The sequence below is a fragment of the Protopterus annectens genome, chromosome 12.part0 (assembly GCF_019279795.1).
Source record: "Protopterus annectens isolate FY-2018-M chromosome 12.part0, PAN1.0, whole genome shotgun sequence".
Taxonomy (NCBI): domain Eukaryota; kingdom Metazoa; phylum Chordata; order Ceratodontiformes; family Protopteridae; genus Protopterus; species Protopterus annectens.
In genome coordinates this window covers 858,341,585-858,365,138 of record NC_056746.1, presented here as the reverse complement: position 1 = coordinate 858,365,138, position 23,554 = coordinate 858,341,585, and the positions used below count along the sequence as shown (strand labels likewise).

The window sequence follows — 23,554 nt, the reverse complement described above, 5'->3', positions numbered from 1 at the left end:
TTTTTTGAGAAGCCAAAATAATGTCACGTACAGGTGAAGAAAGCCTAGGCTGTTTAACTATTACTGAAAGTGGAGAAACCATGTTGTTAGCTTGACGGCCTGAATGTTGGGGTGTTGAGTTCCTGATGGGTGAGAGAGGAGATCCTGAGTAGGTTGCAATATCCAAGCAGGGTAACGAAGGTGAGACCACAGAAAGGGGGATCATACATGCCAATGCCAGAAAGGGGTAATGAGGATTACTGAGCTCTTCAGCTGACTTGTTTTCTGAAGAAATTTGGGAAATAATGGTATAAAGGAGTCTCGGGGGCCAAACGTGTATCAAAGTGTCCCATGGTGACTCCCCCGAGGGGGAATAACAGCGAAGTACTCGCTGCACTTGAGGGGAGTGGCAAATGGGGAGACCTTGCTGCAACCTAATGCCAGAAGATCATCTTCACTACTGAATGACTGCGAGACCACTCATGAGGCATCAGAATGGATCTACTTAGTTTGTCCACAAGCACGCTGGTCTTCCCCGGAATGTGCATCGCTATTAGAAAGTGGTCTAATGAGACTGCCCATTCCCAAACCCTCATGGCCCCTCTGCAAAGGGATAAGATAGAGTTCCTCCTTGTTTGTTGACGTACCAGACAAATGTCATGTTGTCGGTCTGAATTGCAATAGTCCCCAAGGGTAGAGTATCTTGAAATGCCTGCAGTGCTTATAGGGCAGCTCTCATATCTCCAGGACACTGATATGCAATTCAGTCTTTTGTGGGGACCACATGCCTTGGACAGTTCTTCCCAAGAAATGCCCCCACACACCCCAGTTGAGAAGCATCTCTGGTTACTGTGGCTACTGGGTTTGGTAGGACAAAGGGTCTGCACAAAAAAAGATCATTGGACTGTATCCACCAGCGAATGTGTTGTTTGCAAATCAGGGTGAGCTTTACTACATAAGAGAGGGGTTGATACAGAATGGACTACTGTTCAGCTAGAGTCCATTATAGAACAAACTTAAAGAAGCAAGCTAGAGTCCATTATAGAACAAACTTAAAGAAGCATGCTAGAGGAAGACCTATTGCTGCTGCCATTGACCTAAGTGCTTGAAGTACCAACCTTGCCAGTGGGGATGAATGGGCAAGGACAGCCTGAACCTGGTTTCTGATAGATGCATCACAGTGAAGAGGCAAAGATGCCACCTGTGTTGTTGTAGCCATAACTGAACCAATGAACTCCAGGCTCTGAACTAGTGAAGTTCTAACTTGGCAAGATTTATATTGTAATTCTGAAAGTTTTGCAAATCTGGAGGAAAAAGTCCCTGGCCTGCTGCAGCAGATGCTTGGAAGGATCAGTGAGGAGTCAGTCATCCAGATATGAAAACTCCTGGAATCCCTTCGGTCTCAAGTGAGCTGCAACTACTGCCATGCATTTCGTAAACACCCTGGGGGCTGTGGTGAGTCCAAAGGGCAGAGCTCTGAACTGGTAATGACTGGCTCCCGCTGAAAGTGAAGATGTCTTCTGGATCTTCAAAGATTCAAAGAAACTTTATTGTCATTTAGGACCACACAAGTGCAGCCTAAACGAAATTACAAATGTCAGCTCACAAGAGAAATGCAGTGTAGATAACGTAGATACAGCGGTATCAAAGAATAACATAAGAAAGAAAACAACAAGTATGACATGTAAAAGGTAATTCACATTACATAAACACATTCAATACCCATTATCCAGTGATAAATAATAAATAAATACCCACCACCAAACCTCTACACTGTTAGGATAGAGAATAAATAGAGACTAGTGAATAGCAGCTGTTTAGTTACCATATTGCACTTGTTAACCTTAGATGCGAGTCAGCACAGCCATTATATTGCATAATAGTAATGCTGGAAGTAATTGCTCAGAGCAGCAGGATTAGATGCAAAAAAGAGGTTTCAATGTATCAGGTATTATGTTTGGCGTCCGTATTAATAAGTCTCACAGCTGTAGGATACAAACTGTTCCTGAATCTGGTAGTCCTACAGCGGAAGCTGCGGTACCTCCTTCCAGACGCAAGTTGTGAGAACCAGTTGTGGGCCAGATGGGTTGAATCAGCAAGTATTTTACATGTTCTCTTTCTTGCTCTTGTAAAGAAAAGCTCCTGAATAGAAGAGAGGTTTGTGCCCAAGATTCTCAGCCACCCTCACCACCCTCTGTAGTTTCTTCTTCTCAGTAGCTGTGCAGTTGCCGAACCATGCTATGAAGTTGCTAGTGAGGATGCTCTCGATAGCTCCACTGTAAAAAGTGTTAAGAGCAGACAGTGGGAGCCTGGTCTTTTTGAGATTTCACAGGAAGTGAAGCCTCTGTTGAGCCTTCTTGCTTATATGGCTGGTGTTAGCAGCCCAGGGGAGGTCATCAGAGATGTGAAGGCCCAGGAACTTGCTTGTTTTGACTTTCTCTATTACTTCCCTTTTGCTAGCGAGTGGCTGGTGAACTGTTGCCTTTCTCCTGAAGTCCATAATTATTTCTTTGGTCTTATTAACATTCAGGTCCAGACTGTTCCTATCACACCAGGCAATCAAAATGTTCACCTCATACCTGTAGTTATGTTCATCGCCACCACTAATGAGACCCACAACTGTCGTATCATCAGCAAATTTTATAATATGGTTTGACTAATGTTTTGCAGTGCAGTCATGGGTGAGGCTGGTGAAGAGCAAGGGGCTGAGCATGCAACCCTGGGGAACACCAGTATTCAGGACTATGCGTTGAGAGGCGTTGTTTCCAGCACATGTCCACTGAAATCTAACAATCAGAAAGTCAGTCTGGTAACATAGGTGCTTGTTTATCCTGAGTTTCACAAGCTTATCCACCAGTTGCATTGGTATCACAGTGTTAAAACGCAGAACTGAAGTGGATGTACAGCATCCTTATGTAGTTGCTCCTCCCTTCTAGGTGTTTTAATGCAAGGTGTAGTGTAACTGATATAGCATCTGCAATCAATCTATTTGTCTGGTATGCAAACTGGAGTGGATCGAAGGACTTGGCCAGACTTGCAGATAGATGTTTCTTCACAATCCTCTCAAAGCACTTCATGACGTTTGAGGTTAATGGGACCGGTCTTAAGTCATTGAGGCAAGTAGGGTTGGGTTTCTTTGGAAGTGGAACAATACTTGTTTCCTTGAAACACGAGGGAACTTTCTCCATAGTAACTGATGAGTTGAAGATGTCTGTCAGTACCAGACAACTGATCAGCACACCCCTTCAACACATTGCCAGGTATGTTGTCTGGTCCAGCAGCCTTCCTGGGATTCATCTTCTCAAGCTGAAGTCTCTCCTCCTCGGAGTTTAAGGTGAGCACTGTCTCCTCTTTGTCCGTGTTTGTTTTAGAAGGTATGGTGGTGGTCTTCTCCTCAAATCTGCCAAAGGAGGAGTTCAGTTCATTTAGAAATTCCAAGCTGTCATCACATTGGGGTGATTTGGACTTGTAGTCTGTGAGCTGCTGTATCCCTGCCATAGGATTCTTATGTCCCTCATGTATTGGAGGCAGATCTGAATTTTCCTTACATACTCCCTCTTTGCCTCTTTGATGCCCTTTTTCAGATTTGACCTGGCCACCTTTAACCTTTCTTTATCATTTGCCTTGAAGGCTGTTTCTTTCCTTCAGTAGCTCATAGACATTCCTGGTGAGCCAGGGTTTCTGATTAGCTCTTATAGTGATAGCTTTCATGGTAATTACATCCTCCACGCATTTATTTATGTAGGCAAGAACTGATTCAGTATGGATGTCTATGTCTAACTGGAGGTTGTGCAAAGCCGCTTCTTTGAAGACCTCCCAGCAGGTGGTATTGAAGGCAATCCATGGAACCCTCCTGCTAGACTATGATCTGTTTAGTTGTCGTTTTTTCTCCGATCAAAGCCATATTATAGGTAGGCAGAATCTGGATGGCAGTATGATCAGAGCTGCCTATGTTGAGGTACTTCAAAGCTTTAAAGGCTCCTTTAATACTGAAGTAAGCTTTGTCTAACGTATTCTCTCCTCTGGTGGGGAAATCCACATACTGATAAAAATGGGGTAGCACCTCCTTAAGCTCAGCTCTGTTGAAATTACCCACTATCACATGTGCAAATTCTGTGTTTCTGCTTTGTAGCTCTCAGATAATATTATGGAGTTTATTCTGAGCTTCAGTGGTGTTAGCACTTGATGGGATGTACACTGCTGTGACACATATCCCATTGATTTCCCTTGGTACATAGAAAGGTCTGCATTTTAGTGTCAATATTTCCACATCTTCGGAGCAGTATGACTGAATCAGCTTACAGTCTTTGCACCATTTGTTATTAACATAGATGCATACACCACCACCTTTAGCTTTACCACTCTGTGCTTTACATTTATCTGCTCTAAACACAGTTAACCCATCTAGGTTCACAGCATTGACACTAATGTTACTATGTAGCCAAGTTTTCTTTTGTCTATTTTGATGTGCTAGTATTCATCCTGAAGATCTATAGAGCACATCCAATCACAATTCTGCAGAAAAGGCAGGATGGACTGATCAGTGACCATTGGCAACTTTGCTTTGTTTACACACTGGCTCAAGCTGCTTAGATCCAATACTGGTCTGAGGTCCCCTGTCTTCTTTGTCACTAAAAAGAAGGGTGAATAAGTTTTGAATCCTATCTGGTCTGGTGGGACCTTCTGGATGACTCTTTTCTACCAGCTTCTGAATTTCTAGTGTGCGGCCTTCCTCTGACGGAATGCTGGGAACTTTCTTCCTCTGGCAAAGAGGAAGAAGGGAAATGGTATGCAATAGCCTCAGGATATTATTCTTTGCACCCATAAATCTTGTGTTATATTTGTCTAGGCATCTAGGTGAAAACAGAAATGTCCCCCAACTGCCTCCAGATCTGGAGAGTTGGGCAGCACTTCAGGAGTGCTGAAATAGCCTGACTGGAAAGAATCTCTAAAGCCCTGGTTCTGCAGGCCTCCTCTGCCTCTAGGGTGATGCCTACTATTACAATTTCCTCCTCTGCCTCTGGAGAAATTATCTCCATGTGAATCCTGAAAAGGTCGTTGAAATTTATAGAACCACATTTTCTTACCACTTCTCTGGTGACAAGAGAAGATTCTCAGAGGGGTAGAAAACTTGATCCCTATGGTAGACAGGGCCTTTTCATCTTTTGAGCTGGGGGTAAGCGTATCCTTTTCTGATGGTCCAAACAAGGGAGTGGTATCAAACGGGGCATTAATAAAGGACATCTTAAAAGCCTCCGCAAACTCACACAGCCACATCCAGGCATATCTCCTTATGATGGTGCCTGAACCGGCTGGTCGTCAGGTACCTTCAGCTGTGTGAGAGATCAACCTCATCAAAGCATTTGATGCAGATAAAAGAGTGGCTAGCTGAGAGGATGTTCTTTTGAAATCCTCAGCAGACCTGGACTCAGAGTATTTGAAAGTTCCTAAGTCAAGTCTCTCTGAAGTCTAGTAAAGTGGATGGACAGAAAAGCTCTGCTAGCTCTTTCTTGGTGGCTACTGCCACCACCATAGCATCAACTGGGACTCCTTTGCACCAGTAGGGTCTGTCTGTAGGTGGGGCTAAAAACTTGTCAGGATGTTGGGGGATGTGCTTGACAGTATCAGGCTCTTTCGATGCCTGGCAGGAAACCAGGTCAATGCGTTCATCCATCGGGTTGGGGTCAACAAAGACGTAGATGGGCCAGAACCAAAAGCCTCCAAGAACACGGACTCTTCCGGTGAGGCAGTTTGGGATTACCAACCACCTTTCTGTTTCAGGATATCTAAAACATCTCCAAAGTAGATGTCATCTGGTAGTGACTTGGAGGATCCTTCAAAGTCAGTTTCTTCTGTTAGGGACACCATGGGGGAATCTATGTGCCTCTTTTGCACTTTCTCTTTAGGTGCACCTCTTCAGTGGGATGTTCTGGAGAGGTGTCGGATGAGAGGGGAACTTCATCCACTGGAACTGGCTGGAGACTTGTTGGAACTGGCTGCCCCTGTGGAATAGGCCTAACAGACTCAGAGCTTGGAACCAATGACAGAAAAAGGGGTAGGATCTGTAACATGAGAAGACTGTTCTCTTTGGAAAGAAAAAGCCTTTTCCACCAACTTGAAAGCCGAAGGACCAGGAGAATCCTCAACCTGCCCCCAAGGTGCTGAAACTCCCAAAGAAGGTAGATCCAGGCCACGTCTGGTTCTGAGTTGTCCAGGGCCAAGGCTCTGGGGGAAGGGACAGAGCCGACAAAATCACAGCCAAACCTATCCTCTCAGATCCGACACCAACACTTTGGCACCAAGATCCGTTCTGATCAGAAGGTACTGGAGCAGAACCAGTCAAGGAAATTGTCAGAGTTCAGGAAGCAACATTCCTTGGATCAGACGCCAAACCTCTCAGGGATCTCAGATCCTGGAACTCTGAAACCACAGGATCGTAGAAAGAGATATAAGGGTTTTTGAGGTAGCAGGCATACTCACGGATCCGACAGGGGACGGAGTTTGTAAGGCTCCCATCTGGATCTGAGCTCTGAGGAACTTTCACATCATCCTATTTACATCTGCTTCTGACAAGCTTCTAGAGAATCTAGAGGAAGTGCTGGAAGGGGCCCTGGAATGCTTCTTTGGAGTTTGAAGAAGTTCAACAGGCAAGGTTGGCGAAGTTGGCAAAACTGGTTTCAAGAAATATTCTGCAGTTGCACTTCTGAAAGATTTATCCGGCCTAGAATCTGATGACAGGATCCAACGGGGGGGGGGGGGGGGGGGACTGCTGGACTTATAGCAGTGATGGTAGGAGCCAAAGCCTTAAGATCCGAAGGCTTCAGATCCGAGTGTTGGGTCTTCAGACCGGACGAGGTTGGATCCAAGATTTTCCTGGATTTTGAATGCGTTTCCTAGGAAGACAGTACAGTTTTGTACCTACCATAAATGTAGATGTTCGAGTGTTCACCCTGCTGCAGTCATCACACTTGGGTTATCCTGTCGTCAGGCGGTCCCGCAGTTGGCCGGATTTCCAAAGTCTTGGTCAGACGTCGGTTGCTGTCGCCTCATCCCTGACGTCAGTGCGCCAGGGGTACATATATTGCAACCAACGCCGTTTTCTTCAGTCTTTCTTGCCGCGCGGTGCCCAAAGCAGAAGCAGTTCGCAAGTGCCGGTTGGCCGACTCCTGAGATTGTCGAATTCGAATTTCAGACCGAAGTCTTCTATAAAGCTAAGTACCCCGTTGGGGAAACTTTTCTTGCCTCAGACCGATGTCAGAACATGGGTTTTGAAAAGTGCTCCGATTTTCTCCCACACTCTAAAAACACTCGATGGTGAACTGGCAATTTTTTAAATTACCTATCAGTGTGTGTGTGTGTGTGTGACCGATGCAGACTTGCCACACTGTTCAGGATGTTGCACTGCCTTGTACTCACTATTTGTAGTGTTTGACTTCAGTTCTCCCCAGTTATGAATAGGTTCTCCCCAGTCACGAAATGGAGAAGACAATTATCAGACCAGAATAAACTTCCCCACTTGTTTTTATGAAAGCTAATATGATGTGTCATATTCAAATAATGTTTTACTCTACTGCTACAATTCTATACATGCATTTTTTTTAATTTGTAATTAATACTATCATTTAACTATGAATCTGTCTCATCTTGTATGTTAATCTCACTTCACATATTCTATCTATGGCTAAAGGTGCTACCTGAGTGAGATATTTTTAGTATGCATTTTCTAAATGTTTTTAGACCAGCACCTCTTTAGTTCAGATTTTATCTGCTATGGTTAAAGCATAAACATGTTAGCTCCAGTTCTAAAATGTTAAACAGTTCAGCTTGAGATCTGAACATATTTAAATCTACAAGACATTCTAGATGCCATTGACTGGTCCCTATTAGATATCCAAAATAACCCTAGCCAAGCCACAGCTTATTTCACAGACCAGGTCATAAGCACTCAGGACTTTAAGGAAAATGCTGACAAATGAATGGGGGAAGAAATTTTCAGTATCAAATTTGCAGACTCATTTATTGATATTCAATAATGCTTATACTAAGTGTACACTATTCCGAGTGAACAGACAACACAGGCTTAACTCATACCTTCTTCCTAATTTCAGTTTTCCTACAGAGCTTCTTGCAGATTTAAATATCAAGGAGGATTAATAAAGTTTACCACAAAAAATATAGTAAGGACGGTTATGAATACCCAGGAAAATCCAGGGTCTCAAACAACTATCCAATACAAATAGGCTAAAAGCCCTGTCCCTCCACTCAGTCTCATATAGACTGCTCAGAGGTGACTTGTGTCTGGCATACAAGTCAATTTCAGACGCAGCCTTGATGGAGTTTGCTGCATATCTGTAAGACAAACTCCACTCATGTAACCCGCACGCAAGGCCTTAACCTGGTCTGTGACATTAATAGAACTTGTTGGCGAGATAGATTTGTGTCCCAAAGAGACTCCCCCATCTGTGGAATAGACTCCCTCTCCATGTCAAGCAGAGTACCTCTCTAGCCCTCTTTAAGAAGACCCTGGACGACTGGATGGGAAACAGAAAATACACCCGTAGGAATTCTGATAACCTCATACAGAGTATATACAGGCATTGGAACATCTTGCAATATGATCATGAAATATCTGACATTATTCCTAACAAATGCCTTTTTTCTTTTAGAAAAGGCAGGAATTTAAGTAGATGTTAATCATTATAAACATACGCATGAGCATGGCAATTTGGAACCGATCCAGACTACACTCACAGGTAGTATTTCTTTAGGCTGTTACCCCTGTGGTCATTGTGTTAACTGTAACAAAATATGCAAAACAAAGCAATTTTCTAGCAAAAATTCTCCTATAGTGTATGATATTAGGTTTTTTGCTAATTGCAGTTCAGATTGGGTTATTTACCTGGCTACATGCACATGTGGGGCATTTTATGTGGGACAAACGTCCAGACCTTTAAGACTTAGGATCTCAGAACACATCAGTAATATTAAGAAGGGCAGAGTACATAATGCTCTATTCAAACATCAGGTAGTTCATCCAACTGCTAACTTTTTATTCACCATAATTGACATTATTAAGGGTAATAAACAAAACAAAACTGGCTGGCATTCTCTACTTAGTTCCAAAGAGAAAAAATGGATCATTAAGTTAGGTGGTTTATTTCCACCAGGATTAAATGAGCAGTTTTAGGCGTAACCAATCACATTCTTTTGTTGGGTATTTAAATGACAGTTTTGGATTTATTTGTTTTACATTGAAGAAGGCTGTGTGTATTAACCAGCCGAAACCGGTCTGTGTGCTTTTGCTGTCTTTAATGGATGGATTTTATTCTCCAATAAATGGATTTATTCACCAGGATTCTGTCTGCTGGCTTTCTTTGAATTTTTGCTTACTTACTTAAAGCCGTGCAGTTGCCTCCGCGCAGGAAGTTCCCTTTTACTATTATTAACATCTTGAACATAAAGGAAGCTGTGTGCTTTGGATATGTTTTAGTTGGTTCCAAATAGCATTTGTTTTTGAGAGACTGAGTACAAGTTGCCTATCAGCCATTGGTTGAGGGTTTGGAGATCGTTTTGGAGCGGAGCTTGAATAACAGTGTGTGATTTGTTTGACCTAAAGATAACCATGTCATCTGCATAAAAGATTAGAGGTATCTTGACAGTGATCTGATGGGAGTTTGTTAATAGATATGGGGAATAGCAGAGGGGATAATGTAGAACTCAGGGAGGACCTTGTTTCATAAGAGGAGCCATTTCAGAGGAGGTGGTACACAGTTTCACCCTTAGGAATTTACTGGAGAGGAAATCTACAAACCAAGATTTTACATCATCACTAATACCTATTTCAGTTAGTTTCTCAAATAGTAAGTTATAGTCAATTAGATGAAAGGGTTCTGTGAAGTCAATGAAGGCTGTTCCTGTCAGGTTGCCTTTGTCCACTTTGGATAAGATTACATCTGTGAGGGAGTACAGAGTTTGTTATGGTGCTGCGTCCAGGCTTTAATCTATGTTGCTTCCTGGATAGTAAACGGTACTAAATAAGCAGTAATTTCACTGTAAATTATTTTTTAAGTATTTTAAGTAAAGTGGGATGTACTAAGAAAGGATGGTACTGAGAAGCAGTACTTGGCTTGAGTAGTTCTGGAATAGGACTGCCTATAGTTGCTTTTCATATCTAAGGCATAATCTTATTAGTTAAGCAGAAGTTACTGTCAGTTTGTGCAAGGATGATGGGGATAAGGTTGTCTCTGAAGAGAATTAGTGCTCCTCCACCACTTTTTTTTTTTTTGCCTGGTCTGTAGTCTTGAAGGTATGAATAATTTGGTACGAGGTGGAGAAGACTAAGGGTACCGGGTTTCAGCCAAGTTTCAGTAATAATTTTAATGTCAAAATTATGCTGTATGGAAAAGGCATCAATTTGGATGATTTTGTCTTGATTCTGTGGGTGTTAAAGAGTAAGCAGGTAATATGGCACTGTTTACTAGTGTGAGTTGAGGCATTACTGTTAAGTGGCCACAGGATGGGCTCAATGTTGCCTCTTAGCAGAAGTATAAAGATAATGGGACTGAATTTGAATAGTGTTTTTGGAATGTGTTGTTTTGGGGATAACTGTGGTTTTCTACCAAAATTAGAAATAATGAGATATTGATACCTTGATGTGTGCTGTATGTAAGCTGGGTGCTGGCATGGGTGTGAGTGTGATGTAAATGCTTAATGGGGTATGGGGAGGTAGTATGTGTGTAGGTATTAACGTAGTCTGATATATGGAGGCAGTGGCAGTCAGGTAATTGCTGTAGGTTTTTGTTTGAAGGTGGGAGGAAAATAACCACTATAAGGAGAGTGTAAATGTATGCCATGTCCATATGTATTCCTTGCTAGTATAAAGTAAGCATAGTAGAAGCTTGAATATCTAGACAATGTGGAGTATGAGGGAGTAAAGCAATATTGCTTTAAGGGGTGTTCATTGAGTGGAGATCTTCTAGAACAAGTTTGCATGCCTAGGGAACTGGAGGTGGGAAAAAAGTGAATGTAAGTGACATGCCTGGAGAAGGATGGAGCTAACGTCCGATTGGGTGTGAGGAGAGTGAATAAGCAAAGTATGGAGGGACTTTTGCTGAGAAAAGCAAAGGGTGAGAAGCTAGGAAAAGGTTAAAGGATGAGAAGAACACTGGAGAGTGCAAGTTTCTATGGTAGCATAAAAAAAGGGAGGGAGATAAAAAGAATTACACAAGAGTTATTTATATATATATATATATATATATATATATATATATATATATATATATATATATATATATACACACATACACACACATGGATTCATTTCAGAATCTCTAGTTCAAAATATTGTAAACTCAAAACACAATCTCATTAATATCGAAAAAATCACAGGACACCAACATTTACTATATTCCAGCACAACTACATACAGAAAGATATTACTCTTCAACTATAAGCAGGGGGGCAAGCCCCCCAAACTCCCTGCTACTTAAATACATCAAGTCCGAGATCACACTCCACAGAACAAAATGGCAAACATACCATTACGCGCTTCATGACTGCCTGTTGTTGCTATCAATATTTTGAACTTTCGAGATTTTGGTCTCAGTCTTTTGAAATTTGAGATTTTGGGCTTTAGAGATTCTGAAGTGAATCTATACACATGCACATGTGTGCCCACGTGCATGCAAGTGCACTTGTGCGCCCACGTGCATGCAACTGCACACATGCGTGCCTGCCCACGCGCATGCAAGTGCAGATGCACGAGCACACACATGCATGCAAGTGCACACGCTCGCACACACATGCATGCAAGTACACACATGCGCACATGCATGCAAGTGTACACGTGCATGCAAGTGCACACACGCGCATGTGCATGCAAGCGCACACGCACTCACGTGCACACAAGTGCACACGTGTGCACGTGCATGCAAGTGCACACACATGGAAGTGCATGTGTGCGCACGTGCATGCAAGTGCACGCACACATGCATGCGCACGCACACACATACACAAACGCACACACGTACACACACCCCCCCCCCCACACACACACAATTTGTTAACTGGGATAGAGCACTGATCCCACTGGATCAGTCTCAGTCTAGTTTTGAATGCAGACAACATAGAGAATACACATTAGAATGGGCAAAAGGTTATGGAGGACATGAAATGCATCAGCAGTAGTAGAGTGAAAGAAAAAGTTAAAATGAAGAGTGAATTCAGTAGGAGTTGTTTGTTATGATGATGTAATGATGGGTGATTTCTGAGATGAAAGATATGGGGGTTGATGGAGCTAGTATTGACTGGCAGATTTTATGAAAGGGTGGAGATAGCCAAGTTTAAATGTAGTGTAAGGGAGCTGGGACGGATTAGTGGGTAGGACACAGAAGGGAAGTGAGCCAGAGTGAAGCGAGAGCGAATTTAGCTTCCCCCCCACATGAATGTAACCTTATTCCAACAAAATAAACAATCTGTAGCATTGAATGTAAGCTTTCTTGGTGAAGCTAAACAGTTATAATAAAGGTAGGTTTTGACTGAGAAAGAAAGCCTTCCTCTTTCAGTCTGGAAGATCATTTGGCTATCTGACTAAACTTCACAGATTTACTGTCCTATATGCATTGTCACTAGATTCAGAAGAAACGTACTATAATGACCACAGGAAGGCCATTCTTTTCTTCTGAGAGAGGAATTGCTCCAGAGAAGATTTTGAGAAAAAGGGCATAAAAGTTCTGTAAAACACAATCAAATAACCTGTAACACAAAGGGAAAGATGGTACAGCAGTTTTAAGCCCCTTTTTATTCTATTTTACGCCTAAAAGTAAAGTACTTTAGAGCCAATTGAAATGTTTCCAAGAGCCCTGGGATATGGTCACAAGTCTTCCTGGCTTTGAAACATATTCAAGTCAACTGCCAAACAGATACCAGGACTTTCCAGAGTTCAGCTTCATATAAAGTAAACAGTCACACTCTGTCCTCTGATTTTTTTCTTGCTAGTGACTTATTTAATGTTTGTCAGCTAAGATAATGGACTGATCTGAAAGAAAGCATTTCAGGCACTATGTCCTGTGTAATACACTACTAAAGTTGCCACCTTTCTCTGTGGCCAAAACCTGACAAAAGCCACAACCCTCACACTTCCCCTAACCTCAGCCATCTCCTCCCCTCTCTATGCCAATTTTACACCCATTTTGTGATATCATAGTCATGTCAGGGGGAGAAAGAAATGTTCACCTTTCCTGGTTTGTAATGCCATTTTTTTTCAACAGTGTTTTCCAGACTGCCAGGCAATCTGTTTGATTTCCAGATTGTCTGGGAAAAAAGGGATAAGTGGCAACCCTCTACACTACACTGAAAGGACTGTCCAAAAGTCATACATAACCAAGCAATGCTATAACAGCATCAATCCCATTAAGTAATACCAGTATTAGTAATGTTAACTAGCATCAGCATTAGTTACATATATTAAGCATAAGCAAGTTAAGTAATATAAAATATAGGCATTGATCACAGGAAGTAATATTAGTATTATGACAAGTAATATCACTATTAGTTATGAATTAGTTATTAGTTATAAGTTATTTGTAGCTTGCTTATGTTCAGTACAGTTTTACATTCTTTAAACTATCCCATTTCAGTGAATGACTTATTTTATTTTCACCATCACTACTACTTCATAACACTTTTCCTAACAAGTGTGCAACCTCCCATTTGTCAAACTGAACATTTCAGTTAGCAATTGCCCTGGGGGCTCTAGGATATCATGCTGCCCTCCCCCACTACACCTTACTTTTCTGTGCCAAAGTCTTTTAACAAAGTGTGAACCTCCAAGACTAGACCTGTAGCTAAGGAATGGAATTAAACACAGTAAATCGTTTTGGATGTAATCTTCTCACAAGTGAATTGCAAAGAAAATGACTGGTCAAACACCACAGTGACAACTATGCATTATCACAGTGGTTAGTGTTGGTCAAAAATTGTCCCTGGAAGAGTACACAATTCATCAACTATGCTCCGAGTCACATGATCTATGCGGTGGTCATCATGTTTTCCCATGCAAGAACAACGAATGGCAGGTGGTGCACAGGATTGAAGCTCTGAGCTGTAATCAAGCAGATTCCTGTAGTCAAGGGTACAGGGTTCAATTCCGTCCACCTACATTTGTCTACTGTGCGACTCTGAACAAGTCTCTTAACTGGAGAGTATTCCTCAATCGCCCTAAAAAGGGAAAAAGGGATATCTGTGTCCAGTGGGCTTACCTGATTAACAAGTGAGTAAAATAAAATAAACGGATAACACAGATGAAAAAATGATTTCTTGACACAAATCCTGCCAATGACATAGCCATGCATGGAAATTATGGTTTGAGGTGAGGAGATGGGGTGTCATAATTTTACCGGTTCTGGTTGTTGCTTGTTTCCCCAAAGCTTTTCACAGGCAGACAGACAAGAGATGCAGTAAGCAAAATAGAAAGGAGAAAAAAAAGCAGCTTTAGCAGAAACCTAGCACATAATGCAATTCACAAGAAGGTCAACAATTGACAGTGCAATAAAAATGTTTATTTACATTTCCTAAAATAAAGGTGAATTACAACAACTGGTTTATCACTAAGCTTAATAAACACATGATCTTGTATAAGGCAGCACACACTCGTACAGTAAACATATATCCACACTATCAGACTAAAAATAACATTTGCTGTCAGACAAAATTCTAAAGCAATATGCTTATCAGACTAAAGATTAGATTGTACAAGATGACATTTGTAAGTAACCCTACCCCCTTTATACATTTTACTCCCATGTATTCTCAAATTATTGATTCATGTGGTACAACTTTTCAAGCAATTTCACGTTCACAAAGGGTTTCCCCTTGATGGAATGAAAGGTTCCAGTTGGGCAATGTGACATAAAAGCAGGGTGCAAATCAAGTGACTTGGTTTTGGGGGGGGGTAGTATGGGCTGTCTGAGGCTCAGCCAGGATGGGGAGGACTATATGTCCAAAAAACAACTTACTTTCCCAGGGGTGGGAGAAGGGTGAGAGCAGGAACCAATGGCATCTCAATGGCACCAGGTGCTACTTACAATGGCACGCAAACTACAAAGATGAGGACTGGCAGTCTGCTCCTTGGCACAGAGGGCTGAAGCCTTGACTGTGCCCAGGCAATCCTGGACTGACTCCAGATGTGGTACTTCTACTGACATTAACAAAATGCTGTACTGTGAATCGACCTGATTCACATCATGTTATATACAAAAGTTACCATTACACACACCAACAATAGGCCTAAGGGGTGGCATTACTGTGGATCTAAAGCAGTCACAGTGTAAGAATTCTAAGAGTTTAGTGATAAAAAGCAGAGACCCACAACATTATGTGCACAGTAAGCCAATTCATATCCTGTGAGATTTGCATAAGGATATTGTAAAGGAACTTCCTGCTTCACCATTTACACAGGTTTCTTAAGATTAGCTGTATCACATGAAGCAGACATGAGCTTTCACTCAACACTGATTCCGTTTACACTGCTTGTGGTTATAATTGAAATCTATAGCAAATATGCTAGTTTCTCATTTAATACAGAGGTAGCTATTCAGAATTAATGCTTGATTTACAAGGGCTTAAACTGATTTAACTGTGGTGGGGGCAAATGCTTCAAACTTGTGTCCCATTTTAGTATATTTAAAAGCATTAAACATGTGACAACAATACATAATCAGTTGGGCTACATTACATCACTAACAATCCAGGTCCAAGCACCTTTAAACTTCTTTTGATGCGTTTTTGATGGGAGGATAATTGAACTGGTAGTTGCAAGACCTCTCTCTGGTGAACACCAAAAGATCCAGATGCAGCAGTGATTTGGTGTACTTTGGGATATTTAATCAGCATATGCAGGTATACGCATAATCACTGCAGGACTGAAAAACTTGAAGAAGGGGGTGAAAACTAGCCAAAGACTTGCAAAGGCTCCCACTTGCCAGAAAGTGCCCACTTCCCTAAAAGAGACAATATCACAGGGGTGCCATCCCTTTTGCCCAACAATAATGGCAAATTTAGAATATCCAAAAAAAAAAAAAAAAAAACAAAACAAAAAAACTGTTCTGCAGAAATCAGAGCCATCTAGCAGGGGGTCAGGTGTTGATACAGTCAGAACACCAAAGTGGGACACAGGAAGAACAGCTTGGAGAGCAGTGATCTTAGTGGGAACTGCATGGAAGTCAAAGTATGTCAAGATAAACATGGAGGACTCAGGTAGATTATCAAGATGAGGTGGGGGCCTGCAATTACTATAAAAAATAAGTCTGTACTCTGCAATAAGAGCTTCAAATGTTTCCATTCCTAACGTACATTTATAAGAATGTCATCTCTAGCAGTTTTTCCATTTTAGGGCACACACAAAATGGACCACTTGCATATGCCAAAGAACTTCCAGTTCACTGTTTCTTGACATTATTTTCACAACAGTAGGATGTGAAGACATCAATAAGACATGACAGTTTGACTTCTGACTTGCTCATATGTTAAACATCTGCATGAAACTTAAGAAAAGTACAAAATAAACTTAACAGTAGGGCTATGGATTTCTTGAAAGTAGTGCAGCTTTATCCCACACTGCAAGCATTATTATATAAACAAAAGTTATGTATCTACCATAACACTAGATCTGTAGGAGTGAAAAGTACAGTTTTGTACCTACCATAAATGTAGATGTTCGAGTGCTAATACAGCTGCAGTCATAACAGATGGGTTATCCTGCAGTCAGGCAGGTCCTCGGTCGGCCGAATTCCAAAGTCTAGGTCCGGCGTCGGTTGTCGTCGCTTCTTCCCTGACGTCAGTGCGGCAGGGGTATAAAAGAACCAGCCGACACCATTTTCTTCAGTTTTTCTTGCCCCAGATGTCAGGTGCCCCCAGAAGGAAGGCAAAACATAAACTCATGTAATAATGCAATGAAATATAATCAAAAAACAGTAGTTTGCAAGCAAATACACCATAAACAATACCCCAATCAGGTTGTATGAGGAGGTGTTTGTCATAAGGCCTGTCCCAAGAGGGGATGGAGGGAGGGAAACCTGGACTGCAGCTGTATTAGCACTCGAACATCTACATTTATGGTAGGTACAAAACTGTACTATGTTCATCGTGCATACAGCTGCAGTCATAACAGATGGGTAGAATCCCAAAGCTAAAAAGGGGTGGCAGGCACTAAGTGGAACTAGGAGGAGCAAGGATGCCCTGCAAGACTGCTGTGGCAAAGCCCGTTCTAGATTTAGAGTATAGTGGAAGGTGATAGTGCTTGGAGAAAGTGTACACAGAACTCCAAGTGGCTGCTTCCAAAATATCCTTGGTAGGAACCCCCCTGAGGAAAGCTGCAGAGGTATCTGTAGCCCTTGTGGAGTGAGATCTGATGCTTGTAGGTACAGGTTTTCCATGAAATGAGTAACAAAAGCATATGCAGTGGGCTATCCATTTTGAGATTGTCTGTTTGGAAATAGCCTTTCCTTGAGCACCTGTAGCATAGGACACAAAGAGTTGCTCTGATTTTCTGAATGGCTTTGTCCTGTCCAAATAATGACAAAGTTGTCTGTGAATGTCCAAGGAATGTAGTAGCCTTTCCCCTTTGTTTTGTGGGTTAGGATAAAAGGTAGGTAAGTGTATAGTCTGATTCAAGGCTACACTGGATACTACCTTTGGCATAAAGGAAGGGTTGGTTCGTAAGGAAACTCTGTCCTGATGGAAAATGATGAAAGGTTGCACCGCCATGAGGGCTTGTAGCTCCGAAACCCTGCGTGCTGATGTGATAGCCAGAAGGAAGGCTGTTTTCCATGACAAATATTGTAGTTCTGTTGAGGCAGCTGGCTCAAATGGAGGCAGAGTCAGTTTTTCTAAAAAGAAGTTGAGGTCCCAAGCAGGTACTGGTGGTTTCCTTGGGGGTTTTATATTCTTAGCCCCTCTGAGGAACTGTCTTAAGAGAGGATGAGAGAATAAAGGAGGATCAGTGTTGTATTGTGCAGAAATGGCTGAAGCATGGATCTTGATGGAGGAGAAGGAAAGTCCACTGTTTAACATCTCAGCTAGGTACTGTAATATTTGAGGTAAATTTAGAACCCAAGGATTCTGGCCCTTTTTCTGATTCCAGGCACAAAACCGTTTCCATTTGGCGGAGTAGGCTTTTCTAGTTGAAGGTCTTCTGGCCTCCAAGATGACATCCTGCACCTCCTTGGAGAGGAGGGTCTGTTGGGAAATCAAGGAATCCTCCATGCTGCTAGATTGAGGGTTTTTAGCTGACTGTGAAGAGTTTTGAAGCTGTGTTGGGTCAACAGAAGAGGCATTAGAGGCAGGATCCATGGGGGGGAATGCGTCAGGCTCTTCAGGAGTGGATACCAGTGTTGTCTTGGCCAGTCTGGAGCAATGAGAATCATCTTTGGCCTCTCTGCTCTGGCTTTTAATAGAACTTTGGGCAGCAGAGGAAGAGGTGGAAAGGCATAGACTGTCAATGTTGTCCAATTGAAAGAAAGTGCGTCCACTTTCCAGGCCTTTGGATAAGTCCTTGAACAAAATTTTTTCAGTTGGTAATTTTTGTGGGTAGCAAAGAGATCTATGTCTGGCCGTCCCCATGCCTGAATTATCTTTGCGAAAACTTGAGGATGCAACTTCCATTCGTGTGGATCTGTCATATTTCTGCTTAGGTTGTCTGCCAGCGTGTTTTCCTTCCCTGGCAGGAATTGTGCTTGAAGTTGGATTTGCAATTCCAGGGCCGTGTTCCAAAGGGACATGGCTAGTCTGCACAGGGGGTATGAATGAGTTCCTCCCTGTTTGTTTATGTACCACATCACTGTGGTGTTGTCTGTCCTTATCAATAGATGGCCTGGATGCAGTAGGTCTTTGAAGGCCATAATTGCATTTTGTACTGCTAGCATTTCCTTTTGATTGATGTGTAGGTGCTTCTCTTTTTGGGACCATTTGCCCTGAATGCACTGATCTGTCATGTGCGCCCCCCAGGCGTAGTCCGAAGCGTCTGTTGTGATGATTTGGTTTGCTTGAGGCATGCAGAAAGGGAGACCTATGTTTCTTTGGCATGCTTGAGCCCACCACAGAAATTCCTTTTGAAGACATGGAATGAGTGGTATAATTGCTTCCAAACTGTGGCTGTGTTGAGACCATAAGTTTTTTAGGTACCATTGAAGTTTCCTCATATGCAGCTTTGCATATGGGATCAGTAGGATGCAAGATGCCATGAATCCCAGAACCTGCAGGACTTTCCTTGCAGTCAGCCTGGTGAAGGTTGCCATTTTTCTGAAGTATTGAGATAGTTGCCCTTGCTTCTCTGGCGTGAGGTAGGCCATCTGGGTGTTTCTATTCAAGCTGGCACCCAGGAAAATTATTGCTTGAGAGGGTATTAGTTTTGATTTCTTTTTGTTGACTGTGTATCCCAGAAAGTTCAACAATTTTATTACAAAGGCCAGGTGTTTCAGAAGTATGTGCTTGCTGTCCACTTGGATCAGGCAGTCGTCCAGATATGGGTATATTTGTATCCCTTGAAGTCTGCAGAAGGCAAATACTGATGCCAGGCATTTCGTAAACACTCTGGGCGCAGTAGATAAGCCAAAGGGCAATGCAGAGAATTGATAATGGGTTGAACCTGCAAGAAATCTGAGATATCTTCTGCAATCTTGTCTGATAGGGACATGCAGGTATGCCTCCTTGAGGTCCAATGTTACCAGCCAAGACTCCTCGCCCAGCATGGGAAGAAGCTGCTGTAATGTGAGCATCTTGAATTTTGGTACGAGTAAATATGTGTTTAGGATGGATAGGTCCAAAATAGGTCTCCAATCTTTGTCCTTCCTTGGTACCAGGAATAGTCTGGAATAAAAACCTTGACCCTGTTCTTTTGCAGGTACCTCTTGAATAGCTTTCATGTCCATGAGAGCTGAAATTTGTTTTGTGCCTCTGCCCTTTGATTTTGTGGCAGGTTTGGCATGCCTCTCATTTTTGGAAGGGTGTGAAAGTGGAATCTGTAGCCTCTGTCTATAATGTCCAGGATCCATTTGTCTTTTGTGACAATATGCCAATTTTTTGAAAATAATGCCAGTTTTCCACCTAAAGGTGCTGCCATTAAAGCTTTGCTTGGCATGCAAAGGGGAAAGTCATTGTGTCTGCTTTCTGAATGGCTGTGATCTATCTTCTCCACCTCTTGGTGTAGGTGCTTGCCATTGTCTGGCTCTAAATGATCCTTGAGATTGCCCTCTACCCCTCGGGCGCCTGTATCTACCTCTTTGAGGTCTGCCCGTGACTGGAAAGGACCAATTTTTTGAAGGCCAGTTTCTGCTGAAACGTGGAGGCTGTACCTGTAGGAAATATTTCACTGTTTGTATTTATTTTGCCTTTTCCTCCATTTCCTTTAGTACCTCCTCAGCTTTAACACCAAACAATACATCTTTTTGAAGAGGTGCATGTAGTAATTTAGCTTTGACATGATCTGGTAAGGTTTGCTCTTTGAGCCAAGCATATCTACGTATGACAGACCCTGTAACAGCAGCTCTACATGAGGCCTCTAAAGCATCAAAACCACATTGCAAGGTATGTTTACCCACTTGCTCTGCACTATGCAACAAATCCTGCAACTCCTTTAAATCTGGTTGTTCAGGTTGTGTCATTTTGCTTTTCAACTGAGATAACAAAAACTGTTGATACTTTAACATATGGAACTGACAGTTTAATGCCCTCATGGTTAAAGTGGCCAAGGTGTATACCTTTTTCCCCCACCTTTCTAAAGCTCTGGAATCCCTCTCTGAAGGTAATGGGTTTTTGGCAGTAGAGGCCTTAATTCCCTTGGGACCCTGTGAAATAGTTTCTGGGTCAGCAGCATGGCTTTTGTATAGGAATTGGTGTGAATCAGGAACCCGGTAATACCTGTCAGGCTTAACAGGAGCTGGGAGTAAAGAATCTGGGTTGAGGCTGGCTTCTGTGTACACATCATCTAATATATCCAAAACAGGAGGGATAGCCAGAGGCCTGTGCTGAGGAAGCAAGAGAAAATCCCTGAGCCTTTTCTTGGAATCTGAGTAATCTTGGCCTTCCCAGTGAAAGTGTTCCCTCAAGGTATGTAAGGTTTCCCCAAAAGAATAGTCCTCAGGGGGGGAGACCGAGGGAATGGACTCCTCAGCATCAGAATCTTCAAAAGGGGAATATGAGTATTCCTTGTCCTCAGAATGTTCTGAGGTAACAGAGGCTTGGTCTGAGGAAGGGTAGTCTTCCTCCAGTCTGGGCCTTTTGTCCGAGGGTGGTTGAGAACCCCTGATAAGAGTAATCAAATCCTCTGCCATTTTGAGCATCTGTTTTTTAGGCATGGGGCCTTGAGAGGGGCTCTGTGGAACTTGTCTTTTAGTTTTCATGGCTGCTTTAGATTTTGTGAAAGCCTTAATGGAAAAAGAGGAAGGCCTGAAGACACCTTGAGAGGTGGCAGGTCTGTCTAAATTCTGAGTTTCCCCGCCAAGAGTGGCGTCGGTATCTGTAGTCAGAGTGGGGGCCGAGGAGCCTGCGACCTCGGGCACAGAAGACACCGCTAAAGAAGCATCATCGGTACTCAGGGGCTGCGTAGGCGCCTCGCTGAGAACCGGAGCACCTGTAGCTGGCTTTAGCGTGGTGTCGGTAGAAGTCGCGGACCTCGTATGCCGGTCCTTATCTTTGCGTCTTTTACTCAAAAAGTACAGTTTTGTACCTACCATAAATGTAGATGTTCGAAGATCTACATTGCTGCAGTCCTTACACTTGGGTAGTCCGCTGTCCTCGGTCGGCCCGAATATCAAAGTATTAGGCTGACGTCGGTCAAGGCGCTTAAGACTGACATCAGGACGTCAGGGTACAAATGAGCATGACCGACGTCATATCCTCAGTCTTTTCTTGCCCCAGATGTCAGAAGACCCTAAAAAGAAAGGCCAAAACCAAAAGACAGCAAAAAACAACCAATCACCCTTGCACTAATCATATGTACAATATATACAATATCCACAATATTTACAACCCAAACCACACCACCGCCTCTAACTACAGAGGGGAAGGAGGGAGGTATTGGACTGCAGCAATGTAAATCTTCGAACATCTACATTTATGGTAGGTACAAAACTGTACTATGTTCTTCATCTCACATTGCTGCAGTCTTTACACTTGGGTAGAATCCCAAAGCAGAGGTAAGGGAGGATGGCAAAACTATAAAGCATTAGGTGCTGCCAAAATGCCCTGTAAGATTGCAGTGGCAAAGCCAGCCCTAGATTTAGAGTAAAGAGGAAGGTGGTAATGCTTAGAGAAAGTATGCACTGAACTCCAAGTGGCTGCCTCTAAAATATCTTTAGTTGCCACCCCCCTTAAAAAAGCTGTAGAAGTGGCAGTAGCCCTAGTGGAATGAGGCCTAATCCCAGCTGGAATCTCCTTACCATGATGGGAATAACAGAAAGCAATACAAAACCCAATCCACTTAGAAATAGTTTGTTTTGAAACAGGCTTGCCCTGAGAACCCAGAGCAAATGAAACAAATAACTGCTGAGACTGCCTGAACCCTTTAGTTCTGCTCAAATAATATCGCAACTGCCTGTGTATATCCAAAGTGTGCAAAATCTTCTCCCTTTATTTTGGGGTTTGCATAAAAAGTAGGCAAATGAATAGTTTGGTTTAAAGCCACACTAGAAACCACTTTAGGCATAAAGGAAGGATTAGTACGCAAAGATACTCTGTCCTTATGGAAAATTAAGAAAGGCTCAACTGCCATAAGAGCCTGTAATTCAGAAACCCTTCTCGCAGAGGTAATGGCCAACAAAAAAGCAGTCTTCCATGATAAATATTTCAACTCGGCAGTAGCTGCAGGCTCAAAAGGTTGTAGAGTGAGTTTCTCCAACACAAAATTGAGATCCCAAGCAGGAATAGGAGCTCTACGTGGGGGTCTTATATTCTTTGCCCCTCTAAGGAATTGCTTAAACAAAGGATGAGAAAACAATGGTGGGTCACAGTCATAGTGAGCAGAAATTGCTGCAGCATGAACCTTAATAGAAGAGAAGGACAAACCTTTGTCCAGTAACTCAGCAAGATATTGAAGAGCCCCACTTAAATTAGGCTTAGAAACATCAAATTCCTTTGCTGCACTCCAAAATAAAAATCTCTTCCATTTATCTGCGTACACTTTCCTTGTACTAGGCCTTCTGGCCTCCAAAATAACATTCAACACTTGCTGTGGCAGCTGAGACCCTTCAGGGTTTAAAACAGAATATGCCAGGCTGTTAGGTGAAGAGAGTGAAGTTTGACATTGAGTAAATGACTGTTCTCCTGAGACAGCAGGTGTGGAATTGAAGGCAAAGGCCATGGAGGCTCCCGTACCAGACTTCTCAGTAATGGGTACCAGTGCTGTCGAGGCCAATCTGGAGCTATTAAAATCATCTTTGGCTTGTCCTGTCTGACCTTTAGGAGTACCTTTGGGAGGAGAGGCAGAGGTGGAAAGGCATACACATGAAGATTGCTCCAATTGAAAGAAAGAGCATCCACTTTCCAAGCTGTGGGATGAAACCTTTTTGTGCAAAACTTTGGC

General features: G+C 42.6%; 1 protein-coding gene across 5 annotated transcripts in view; it reads right to left on the bottom strand.

The window, feature by feature from the left end:
* The window catches only part of ARFGAP1 (ADP ribosylation factor GTPase activating protein 1), an 800,187-nt gene that overhangs the window by 144,603 nt on the left and 632,030 nt on the right, over nt 1–23,554 (bottom strand). For 3 of the 5 annotated variants that reach the window (XM_044089896.1, XM_044089898.1, XM_044089899.1), the window contains exon 10: nt 14,376–14,405. The exons of the other annotated variants lie outside the window; for them this stretch is intronic. In XM_044089896.1, coding sequence (XP_043945831.1) covers nt 14,376–14,405 — 30 coding nt within the window. The remainder of the gene's footprint in view (nt 1–14,375; nt 14,406–23,554) is intronic. 5 annotated transcript variants of the gene reach the window in all.